Raw genomic sequence first — 12,295 nt, 5'->3', positions numbered from 1 at the left:
GCCTTTACCAAAAGGGCAAATTATTAATTCGCCCGATTCAATCCTTCCAGTCTCCTATTGACACATTTCGGTTTCCTCTCCCATTCTCTCCCGGAGAACGGAGTTTGCTGCGCGTTGCTCGCGTCCCGTTTCCTGTCCTGCCCAGATTCAGCGCTCGACCAATCAGCCGATCAAAAGGAGGTGCGTGGATCGCCTCTCTCTTCACAACAGCACACCAGCAGACCGCTACTGGTGCAAGAGAACAAGAGGCGTGAGCCTTGTGGGTGGAGCTTGACGTCCAACTCCCCCTCGCTAGACGTAATGGGTGGAACTAGACGGTCCAACCACACCCTATCCCATTCCCTACCATAACACTATCGCTAAACAAAACAAAACTCCACCCATTGAGTCCACAGAGGTGGAACTGGACTAGATCAGGCTCCACCCATTAGGTCCAGAGGGGCGGAGCTGGATCTGGACGTCACTGGCTCTGCATTGAGCACCACTTGCAACGGACAGCACATGTGTGCATGTATCATGGCACTGACTGGATTACAGACGGCTAAAATAATAAAATACATCTGTTTTATTAGATAGTCACCCAGGATTAGTTTTCTGGAGACCCGTTTTGCATAATTTAGACGCAGTCTTGATTTCTACGACTTTTCGAAATTGTTAAATTTAAGTTAATTTCAATTCTAGATTAAATATTCAATTTTATTCTTAGTCAATGACTTTTTTAATCAATCATTCAACAAACTTAGCATTTCGTTTGTTAGTTGGGCAACGTTAGTAAATGAACTAACAGAAAGTAACGTTCTCCCCCCAGCGGACAAAACCAAAACTGCTTGAGATCAACAGTAAGGTTTTGCCACTTTAAGTATTAAAGCAAACGCCAAGCTATTAATAAAGTGATAATAATTAATAAGTATATATTAATAAGTAAAAAATAATAATAAATAATACTCAAACTATAATAAATTAACTATATTATTAATAATACATTAACTAATTATTTATAATACATTATATAAATGAGGTAATATGTTTATGTAATTATATTGATAATTAAAATATTATATATTTTTATTTGAATCATTTTTTATATAAATACAACCCCATTTACAAAAAAAAGTGGGGGCATTTTGTAAAATACAATACAATCAAGAATCTGTGATTTGTTAATTCTCTTGAACCTTTATTTATCTGACAAAGGTACAAAGAAATGATTTCCAATGTTTTCAGTAACTAACTTAATTGTATTTTGTATAAACAAATGTTGATTTTGATGGCTGCAACACTCCCTAAAAAGTTGGGACAGAGGCAAAATAAAAGTACAGAATATCCAAGTTAAACAGTTTTGTACACAATAAGTACAGTACACAATAAGCAGGTGAACTGAGGGTATCATTATTGAGTATTAGCCATTAACGCATTCAATTCAAATTTATTTGTATACCGCTTTTCACAATACATATTGTTTCAACGCAGCTTTACAGAAAGTGCATTTCAGAAATGTACATAGAAAAAATACAGTTAGTTAATCATGTATTAATTTAGGGCATAACATATCGCCGGCGTTGAGTCGTCTCTTCACAGGAAGACCCGGGATGTCATTATATTTTTTCTGCACAACAATAATCGAATCTTTGAAGACTGAATAAGTGCAATTCACCTTAATTCCACACGGTAGCAATGTCTGACAAACAATGATGAACAATCAAATATTAGTGTCACTGTCACTTGGTGGTGGATCTGGTAAAGAAGCTGTCAGCAATTAAAATATTGATTTTGAAGATGTTGAAAAAGATATAGTTTTGAGAATATGCTTGAGATCATGAATATGAGCCAGATGCTGAATGTAGGCTTACTAGGATATGAGCTCTGCCTAGGGCAGTGATGATGGTATAAAACATCTGCTCAAACTGTCCAGAAAATAAGCTTTATTTTATTCTTCTGTAATTGTTACTCTAATATCAGGTGAGTTTTATACTACAGTGACAGGTGGTATCCATCCGTGTTAGATATAGATGATGCATTTAAGGGTTAAAGGAGCCTCCACCAAAGGCTCAGTCTTTGCCAGCAAAGATGGGTCATGGCTCAGCACTTTGTGCCAAATTTCATGAGAGAATTGTCAAACAATTCCAAAATCACATTTCTCAATGCAAGATTGCCAAGAATTTCGGTCTTTCACCATCTACCATATATACAATTCTGAAAAGATTCAGGGAATCCAGAGAATCCTGTTACGCAAGGAGAAAGCTATTCATCAATTCTATCTATGCAGAGATGCCGGCGAGTTCTCTGGGCCAGAGCTCATATCAGATGGTCCAAAAGACAGTGGAAATATGTGCTGTGGTCAGATGAGTCCATGTTTCAGCTTTATTTGGAAAAAAACAAACATCGAGTTCTCAGTCCCGAACACAAAAAGAAACATCCAGACTTTCATCAGCGACTGTTGCAAAAGCAAACATCTATCATGGTATGGGGGTGCATCAATGCATCAGTGACTTGCATGTGTGTGAAGGTACCATTGACATGGAGGCATATATTGGGAATGGGATTGAGACATATTGCCATCTAGATGACATATTTCATGGGAAGCAAGACAATGTCAGGCCTTATTCTGCACATGCTACAACAGTGGATGTGCCTGACTGCCTGTCTGCAGGCCAGATCTGTAAAATGTATGGGCCATCATGAAAAGGAGAATCAGACAACGATGACCATGGAAAGTTTAGCCGCTGTCTTATATCAGGCAGGATTGGGCAAAACTTTCTCCTCAAAACTCAAAAAAGTGTAAAAACTATTAAAAAAGTGCAATTAAAAGGAAAGGTGACGTGACACAGTGGGAAACATGCCTCTGTCACAGCTCTTTTGAAACGTGTTACAAATCACAGATTATTTGATTTAAATAGCATTTTACAAAATGTTCCACAAAAAATCAACACAAAGTGCACACATCCAAAGGGCAGAAATGCTCAATGAGGGTGCTCAACCACAAGAAAAATAAAAAAAGGAGGGAAAAGTTTGCACACCACAGCACAAAAAATAGATAAATATATGTATTTTATGTTCTCACCACACACACAGGTGACGTTTCTAGACAAAGTGGATGATGAAGACCAAGTTTGTCTGATGAAGGGAGCATGAAATAAATGTGGGAGCTGTGGTTTGCCAACGTTTACTTCCTATGTCCCAACTTTTCTGGAAATGGGGTTGCACATTTATTTATTTGTTTGATTTTTTTTTAAAACTTTATTTATATAGCATTCATTTGGCAAAGCATTTGTACAACCTTAAACATGAAAACATTGTAATATTTTTAAGGTCTGTAAAATATGTTGGATGGAATATAACACATGCATGGGACTTCATTCTGATGTTCCAATACTTTCTGTTTGGAAGCACTATTATACCCATGAATGGGAGGCTCTGTAAACATGTTGTCACGTTTTGTGGTTCACGCAGGAAGTAGATTTAAGGGGGTGCTAGTGCATGTAGGGGTCTGAAACCAGTTAGGTTTAGATCTAAATATAAAGATAACCACAAAACCTCATTATTTGCATCTGTTCTCATCTCATGAATAATATAAGAGGAAACTTGATTAATCTTTCCTTCCATTAAGGAAAGAGCACAACGAACACAGATCATCGTCAGCATCGTGGGTTGGTTTCAGTGTTCTGTGAGTTGGTTGCCATAGAGATCACAAAGTGCACTGCCTCTGACGTGCACCCAGTTTTAGGCTAGATTAAAAACAGGAAACATGAAGACTTACTAAATCAGCGTAAAGGCATTCCCCCCCACATCATGTGTTTGAATGTATTACCTTGGGAGTCAGACAGTCAGAAAATGCTTTTAATGCACTTTTTAAAAAATGCATGCAGGCCCTTTCGGATCAAGGGTGTGTACGTTTCATTTTAACTTTGAAGAGCCTCTAGGAGCTGGCTTTCTTTTTCTTCCTCCCTCTCCCCCTCTCTCTTTCACTTTCTGCATCTGTTACTCTCAAGCACAAACCCACTTTAACCCTAAATAACCCCCCCGACAATACTCAAACAGACACCCACAGGGGTCTCCTTTACTACCTCCCCTCAATGAGGAAACACCAGCTACTGTATGATACCATGAGAATCTCTGCCAAACGCACTATATGAAACCTTAACATGCAAATAACATCAACCACAAAGGGTGCAAGGAGAAAATGGAAACTTCCTGTTTGGCTTGCGATCTGTTTCTCTGTTACACCGAAGGTTGAATTTGCCATACAAGCACGCCATATTGCCAAAACTAAAGGCAGATCTGCCGTTTTTAACAGCACTTCCATTGTGTGACTTATAATACAACAGATGGAGATTTTCAGGACATCTGTGACCCTCTTAAGTCTCTGTCTCTTCCATAGCACCCGATCTGAAACACAGAGCATGTGCAAAGGTAAGATCTTGCAATGCAATACAGTGGGTTACACGACACTCATACAAGTTATAAGCCATTCTTTTCTTAAGTCTTATCTAATGTTATCTTGTGTATCTAATGTTATCTTATCTAATGTTATCAGTTGTAGCTCTATCGAAAATAAGTAATCGAATACAATTTTTAGCAAGACACCCAGCTAACAGAATTTTGTTATAAGAACGTTCTCCAAATATTTAGTGTTGGTTCTGGGAACGTGAAAAATGTCCAGTTTTCTTGACGTTAGAGGAACGTGTTAAAAAGGTATAATGTTCCTCAAACGTTCTTTAAAACATAATTATCGATAAAAAAATTCAACATGATAATAATGTTGATTTCTAACATACCAAGAACATAAAAATGTCCAGTTTTCCAAAACTCAAGAGTGTTAAAGATTCAAGAGTGTTAAAGTATTAAAATCACATTTTCTCTTTGTTCATTTGGCTGTCATAACAAAAAATCTAAAGTTAAACATGTAAAGGTCAACTGCCCAACTAAACCAAACACTGATCCCCATAATGGTGACTAAATTAGATTTTTCTTCTTCAGTGATTCTGCTTGTTATCATCAGGTGTCTTCAATAATGCTCAATCATCACTCAATCAATAACTTAAATAGCACATTAACTTTAACTCTCTTCAGTGTTAATTTAAAACTCAAATTTTAACACTTTAACACTCTTGAGTCTTTAACACTCTTGAGTTTTTGCTGTGTAGTAACATTTAGGAAACTGGACATTTTTATGTTCTTGGAATGTTAGAAATCAACATTACTATCATGTTGAATTTTTAATCGAAAATTACGTTTAAAGAACGTTTGAGGAACATTATACCTTTTAAAACACGTTCATCTAACGTCAAGAAAACTTGACATTTTTCATGTTCCCAGAACCAACACTGAATATTTAGAGAACGTTCTTATAACAAAATTCTGTTACCTGGGCAGGCTGCTTATTTAGATAAACAAACCTTGATAATGTTAGCTGGTGCATTATTGCAACCACATTTTGACTATGCAGTAACTTTCTGGTATAGTGGCTCTAAGAAACGAGTTAAAAATAAATTACAGACTGCTCAGAACAGGTTGTGTAGAATCGTTCTGGGGTTACATCCTCGTACGCAACTGAATAATAATCATTTTAGGGATTTTTTTTTTTTACGTGGATAAAAGGGTAATTTTTATTAAAATGATGATGGTGTACAATATAATGCAGAGAACTGTTCCTAAATACTTGTATGACTACTATGTTTTTGTGAGAGATGTTCATGGTATTTCTACAAGGGCAAGGATAAATAATATTTGTACCGGTTTAAAAGTGTAGTTGGGAAGAATTCGTTTTTGTACTTGAGTGCAGTTGCTTGGAATGAATTGTCAGAGTATTTAAAACAATTACAAGAGGCATGGCCCTTTAGAAGAGAAGTTAAAAAATGGCTTTCCAATTAAGATCCCGTATGAATTTATGAATTAAGGTGTGAGATGTTTGTTTTTTATTTTATTCCCACTGGAACTGTTCGTCCATTTTATGCATATAGAGGACCACAATGGAAATAAGCCTGAGGCTTTTTTGTGTATTTTATCCTCGACAATTTGTCTTGAAATGTGTATATATGAATTGCCTTTGGCATGATTATATTTGTTTAAGATCATTGTTGAATAAATCAAATCAAATCAAATCAAAATATCTGAAGTCTTGTATAATGTATCTAATGTATTATGGCTGATATAGTTTTATTAAATAATTTTTACTTGAATAAAAGGAGTTACTGTAGGATTAGTACTTTTTGTAGATTGTTTTTTTTTTATGGAAAAACCCCTAATTTAGGATAGGATGGAATGTGACCTGAGACCAGTGTCCTTGGGTTTATAACTGCAAGCAGCTTAGAGCAGAAAGGCCTGCAATGGCAAACTAAAATATTAAAAACGAAAGTCTCCATTTTGATATGAAGTCTCGGTTAATAGAAAAAGTATATTTTAAGTAGAAATTATGCAATGTAAAGTCACAATAACAAGATACCATAAAATATTTTGTTTACACCCTGGTAAAAGTTTGTGTGGGCTGACGGGAATGCCCTTATGGTAGTCAAATATAAATAAATAAATAATCATATTTAAGAAGATTAATCTTAAGAGGTCTTGTGGAGTCCATATATATATATATATAATAAAAACCTCATAATAGGCCATAAATGCATAATGTTTATAACCTGTAAATGAACACTAGATCATTTTTATAAGCGGCAAAATAATACAAGACATTTTAAATCTTGGTGCTTTACCTGTTGCTCCGTATCTTCTTCCTCACCATTTTTTCAATATACCTATAATATCCTTTTGTGTGGATGCTGAACAATAAATAATAATCTACTCTGCTACTTTGTCGCTACAATCTGCTGCTGAAGTGCGGTTAAGTGCACTTAGTCATTAAGATTTTCAACAACACAGTACAACAATATAGAAGAGAACTGATGATTTGAATGAAGTCTTATTTATATAATAAATAAAAAATGTTTGGAAAAGCAAGTAAAGTTAGTTATGTAGGCCTATGTGTAAATATAATTTTCAATTTTTAATTTTAGTTTTTCTTTTTCTGTCTTACATGTCAGTCACACCGAAATCTGAGCAACAACATACATTTCTGCCATTGTATGAGTTGCTAAATTTCTTAAATATCAAAATACAATCTAACTGATTGAGGGAGGATTAGATAAATTAAATATTATGCAGTCAGACTCATTTACAGTACAATCAGTTTTACCACAAACGTTTAATTTGTGAGGCCACAAAGTACAATTGAACCCATTGAACCCAGGTGGGATACGGGTAAGGATAAGCACAGGTTTGGTGGTATGGTTAGGTTCAGGGGTGGGTTAAGGAGTAAGGGAAGGGTCAACAGTGTAATTCGATGCAAATTTATTACAGCTGTAATTACATGCAGGTATTTAAAACATATAAATATAAATACAACGTAAAACATGGATGTACACAATAAATGCATTGTATCAAATGCCTAATTTAAATGTAAGACACTTAATATAAAGTGGGACCTTGCAACAAATATTCTATACATTGTGCAACAAGCTGACATGTTTGGCATTGCCACTGACATTCTGACAAGAGAAGATGTAGTGCTGAGAGAGTTAATGATTCTTCACGAAGATGATTCACTCTTTCCTTTTTTGTTTCCAAAGTGAGGTTCAAAGCAGTTTGTTCTCACAGAAATAGTCTCTATGACAACATTTCTCCACTCTTACAGGCAAAAGTTGTGATGAAAGATTTGTGAAAGCAAGAAACCAGTCAAACGGTTCTTCAGGTTTGTTATTCTGGCATTTTGTAAGTGCCTGTGTGCCTAACATAAAGTTATTCAGACCACCACAAACTAAAAAGACAAAACTATAAATTACTGTTCTTATACCCATAGTTTATTTTTTTTTAAAGAAGTGCATATATCTTATTGGAATAGCAATGTAACTGTAAGATAGGAAACATAGAGAGCCTATGAGCGATCTTGAGAACAGAAGCCATCTTCTGCTGCAACGTGGGTGACTGTGGTGATTTGTGGATTCCATAACCACTTCTGCAAAATCTTCTTCAAGTATAAAATAAATAATGTAATAAATTAACATCATGCCAAACCAATAAGAGATTTCAGGTTTTGAAAAATGAAAGCTTGAATACTATGCATTAAGATGTTGTGAGATGTTAATGATGGAACTATGTGACTTTTGTCTTCTCTATACTGCAGGCAATCTCCCACCGGTTAAGCATGTGGCAGTGAACAGCAATGTCAATGTGCCCTGCCCTGTACTCAGTGCAACAGAAATGGACTTCAAATTATTTAAAGGCCCAGACATGGTCACCTCCATTTCTATCAAGATAAATGATACATCCAACAACATAAATAGCAAGAGCCCAGATTTCCCTGCCAATCTCAGTGTTAATGTTATGGATAACAGTACCAGTTTCATCCTGCTTGGTGTGACTACGAATTTTACAGACCTGTACACCTGTGAGGCCGAGATAAACTATCCTCCTCCATTTAAGAAAGTGCCATACACACCACAAACTATTGTGTTTGTTGAAGGTATATTTTAAATGGTTGTTAATGTATAACAAGACTAAAAAGATGAGCATTATCTAGACAAAAAAATTGCCAATATGACTTCATGTACAGTTTAAAGTCACATTTTGTGTTGCTCTTTTTGTGTGGGTTTGTCAACAGAGAGCCCAGTTAAAAGGCGTGATCTCTGTCAACACGAGAGTCACCTGCTTTGGTGGGTCGTGTTTGGAGTCATGGCCATATATGGGCTGGTAATGACTTGCATCGTTTTCTTTTTGCGGGTAAATACTTATATTTACATTTACAAAAATGCTCATTCAACACATATTTCAATACGTGAAATCAGTCTATTACAGAGTATTAGAGTTGTTATCAATTTGGCTAAAAGATTTCTCATGTAATCAATATAATATTATATTATATTTAAATAATGGCATGCAGTTATAATGATTATAGATAATGCAAATATTTTTACAGTATAATTTGCTGACAAGAATTGATTTATTTAAGGCCTGATTTAAACTCCACAGTTTTTTGAAATGTTGACTAATTTATAATAGCTGTTGCTGATATTGCTCTTGGTCAATAATTGTATTTTTTTTTTCCTTTCTCATGCCTTCAAATCAGATCAAGTGCAGTCAAATTGATACTCCCTTCAAGGACAGAGAATGCAGACGGAAATGGCAGGGGGTTCAACATCCAACCTGGCAGGGTTTTTACATAGACACTGTAGTATGAGCCTGTCTGACAACATTCCACGAGACCTGCCCAATATGACCTGCCATCTAATCAGACAGCCTTGTTTTAAAAAGGGCACATAGCATTGGTGACATCCTGAGAAAGATCCAACTACATTTGTTTTTTTATTCATTGTTTTATACTTTCATTTATTACATGTAGCTAAAATATTATTAGCCTTGCTGGCATGTCTGTGTTTTTTTAAACATTTATTTCAAAATAAACATAATAGCCTACACCAATCTCTTTCCTGTATACACATGTTTGCCTGTCTAAAAGGAGACCTACTATGGACTACTATGGACATCCCAAACCTGAACCAGCCCCAACATTAAGACCACTGGCAGGTGAAGTGAATAACATTGATTATATTGTTACAATGGCACCTGTCAAGGTTTGAGATATATTATGCAACAAGTGAACAGTCAGTTCTTAAATTTCATGTGTTGGAAGCAAGGGGTGCATCACAATTACCTCCCTAGTTCAGTAGTCAGGGCACTGATCAGGGAGACAGCCCTTAAAATGGCTGACTTTATGGTATTTAATCGCAGAATCCTTCCAGGGCACTGAAACATTCGCTCCCTAAAAAGTCCCACATTGCACTGTGAAAACCAGAGAGCATTCATCCTCATTATGTTCCCTTAACAAAAGCTCCGAAACTTAAATCATGTGACCAAACTCACTATATAACGACAGGCGTAACTATCGGTAAGCAGGGTACGCGGTTGCTTACGGGCCCGGACCAATCAGGGGCCCGCGTGACTGGAAGATGTTGATTGACACCCGGGGCCCCCTATCGCATTACTACTTTTAGTCTGATCGCATTTTACTTTATCACAAATTTATTTGACTAAATGATGACAACAACATATTTTACTGATCATTAAATACATGTGTGAAACCAACAATGATGGATTTTGTTGTAATTTGTTTCGAATTGGGACTGGGGAATCCCCAGGTCGGTAAGTGGACATACGTATTGCGTGCAAAACAGTAAAAAACGTTGGACTTGAGACCGACAATATCGATATGGAGTTACAAACACAAAAGTGGCTTTTAAAAACGAAAATAGGAATTCGAGAAATGAATGAGTAAATTACCAAAAATAGGAAGCTTCTTTAAAAAGATAGCACAGGAGGGGGAGATCGAGATTGAGCTGGAGCAAGAGAGTGAAGCACCTGAACCGACCGTTGGCATAGCAGTGAGTAACATTGTGTTAGGGTGCTCCGTCACCAGCAGTGTTTTTTCATGTGTTAAGGTGCGCATCCACCAGTGTTTTTTTTTTTTTTGTGGTGCGCATAGGCTACTCCTATTTTGTCAGTCATCTCATCTCTTATATGCTGTGTCTCTATGATCCTATCCTGTCCTATTCATGGTAGCATACTCGTGGACATTGCGTCTGTTATGTAGTGCAGTTGAAACAGAGATGAGGCAGGGTCCAAATGCAGCACACACTCTTTATTAAATAAACTCAAAACTAGGCAAAGACTCGGAGAAGACCCCTCGGGCGGCCATGGCGGTGCGGCCTTCATAGTCCCATCCAGGGTCCTACTGCCCCCCCCAAATTTTCTTAGGGGCAGCCATGGGGTCATCAGCAGGAACGGGCTCTGGCGCAGGATCAGCGGGCTCTGGCGCAGGATCAGCGGGCTCTGGCGCAGGATCAGCGGGCTCTGGCGCAGGATCAGCGGGCTCTGGCGCAGGATCAGCGGGCTCTGGCGCAGGATCAGCGGGCTCTGGCGCAGGATCAGCGGGCTCTGGCGCAGGATCAGCGGGCTCTGGCGCAGGATCGGACGGGACCAGCACATCATGGGACTCGGAATTGGGCTCATGGGCCATCATTGATGTGTGTGTAGCCCACACACACAGAATCGCCGCAGACATCACAACCAGCGCTGTATTTTGAGTGGACTCACGTGCGGTGTGCTCAGGCTCTGGCGGGCAGGCGACGGGCTCGGGCTCTGGCTGGACGTGGCTGACGTGAAGCTCTGGCTGGACGTGGCTGACGTGAAGCTCTGGCTGGACGGTCTCTGGCTGGACGGTCTCCTTGGCCCTCCGCACTGACATCAGCGGCGGCTGTGCCACGGTGGACATCAGTCCTGGACGCCCATAGACCGACGTGTTGGCAAGCTTAAAGGCTGACGTAACGAGAAGGACAGGCTGAGGGAATACTGCGGGCTCACGGAGCTCCTTCTCCTCCACGCCCACAGTAAACGATGATCGGCTCATCCACAGGGCCTGGTCAATATACTGTTCCAATGACCCGAGAGGGTCATGATTGGGCAATAATGACCGGAGAGGTTCAGATAACCCTCCGCGGAAGAAGATCTTTAAACACAGATCGTCCATAGCAGACAGATGAGCCAGCACAATAAAATCTGTGACATAGTCTTCAATGGATCGATCTTCCTGACGAAGACGCATGATCTGGACATCTGGGCACAGGGTTGGCATGGCTGCTGGATTCATGTTGCGGTGAGTTATTCTGTTATGTAGTGCAGTTGAAACAGAGATGAGGCAGGGTCCAAATGCAGCACACACTCTTTATTAAATAAACTCAAAACTAGGCAAAGACTCGGGCTAGGAACAAGACTCTGGAACAAAATAACAAACCTCAAACTAACTGCATACTGATCGACACTACAACATCAAAGCAAGAACTCACAAAGATAGGGCTGAAACACAGGGCTTAAATACAAGGGACAAACGAGCTAAACGAGATAACAAGGGGCGTGGTATACATGAACACAAACGAGGAGCGGGAAAACAGGGAACAGGACTGAACCAAATGCACAAAGACGGGGGGAACACAGACAGACATCACAACAGCGTCATCACGTGCTGTAGGGGGGGGGGGGGCCCGCCTTGATAATTCAGCATAAGGGCCTGGTGTTGGCTCGTTACGCCACTGCACACGCGATAGATTATTTTAAAAATACAAACCATTATTTTATTATATTTGAACATAAACATACATCGCTAGGCAGGTAATGAACATAATCTAGTTAACATTTATAATTTATTTACGGCTGAAATGTTACACGTATATGTAACAAGCAAAGCATCATAATGTAC

The 12,295-nt window shown here is 38.4% G+C and overlaps 1 protein-coding gene across 1 annotated transcript; it reads left to right on the top strand.

The window, feature by feature from the left end:
- Window positions 1-4,114: 4,114 nt before the first annotated feature.
- si:dkey-1h24.6 (T-cell-specific surface glycoprotein CD28) lies at window positions 4,115-9,478 on the top strand. The gene is made up of 4 exons (XM_056254320.1): window positions 4,115-4,410; window positions 8,171-8,509; window positions 8,648-8,766; window positions 9,113-9,478. Exons 1-4 carry the CDS (start codon window positions 4,326-4,328, stop codon window positions 9,221-9,223), a joined length of 654 nt encoding a protein of 217 aa, XP_056110295.1. The 5' UTR covers window positions 4,115-4,325; the 3' UTR covers window positions 9,224-9,478.
- Window positions 9,479-12,295: the final 2,817 nt, after the last annotated feature.

The sequence above is a fragment of the Rhinichthys klamathensis genome, unplaced genomic scaffold, assembly GCF_029890125.1.
Source record: "Rhinichthys klamathensis goyatoka isolate OS25496 unplaced genomic scaffold, OSU_Roscu_1.1 h1tg000111l_1, whole genome shotgun sequence".
Classification (NCBI taxonomy): domain Eukaryota; kingdom Metazoa; phylum Chordata; class Actinopteri; order Cypriniformes; family Leuciscidae; genus Rhinichthys; species Rhinichthys klamathensis.
This window is presented reverse-complemented; position numbering and strand designations above follow the sequence as displayed.

What these genes read in the sequence shown, in the direction of transcription:
- si:dkey-1h24.6 (XM_056254320.1), top strand. Translation starts at nt 4,326, where the DNA reads ATGGAGATTTTCAGGACATCTGTGACCCTCTTAAGTCTCTGTCTCTTC. An exon ending in AACACAGAGCATGTGCAAAG is followed by an intron (nt 4,411 to 8,170) that starts GTAAGATCTTGC and finishes TCTATACTGCAG; the next exon opens with GCAATCTCCCACCGGTTAAG. An exon ending in GCATCGTTTTCTTTTTGCGG is followed by an intron (nt 8,767 to 9,112) that starts GTAAATACTTAT and finishes CCTTCAAATCAG; the next exon opens with ATCAAGTGCAGTCAAATTGA.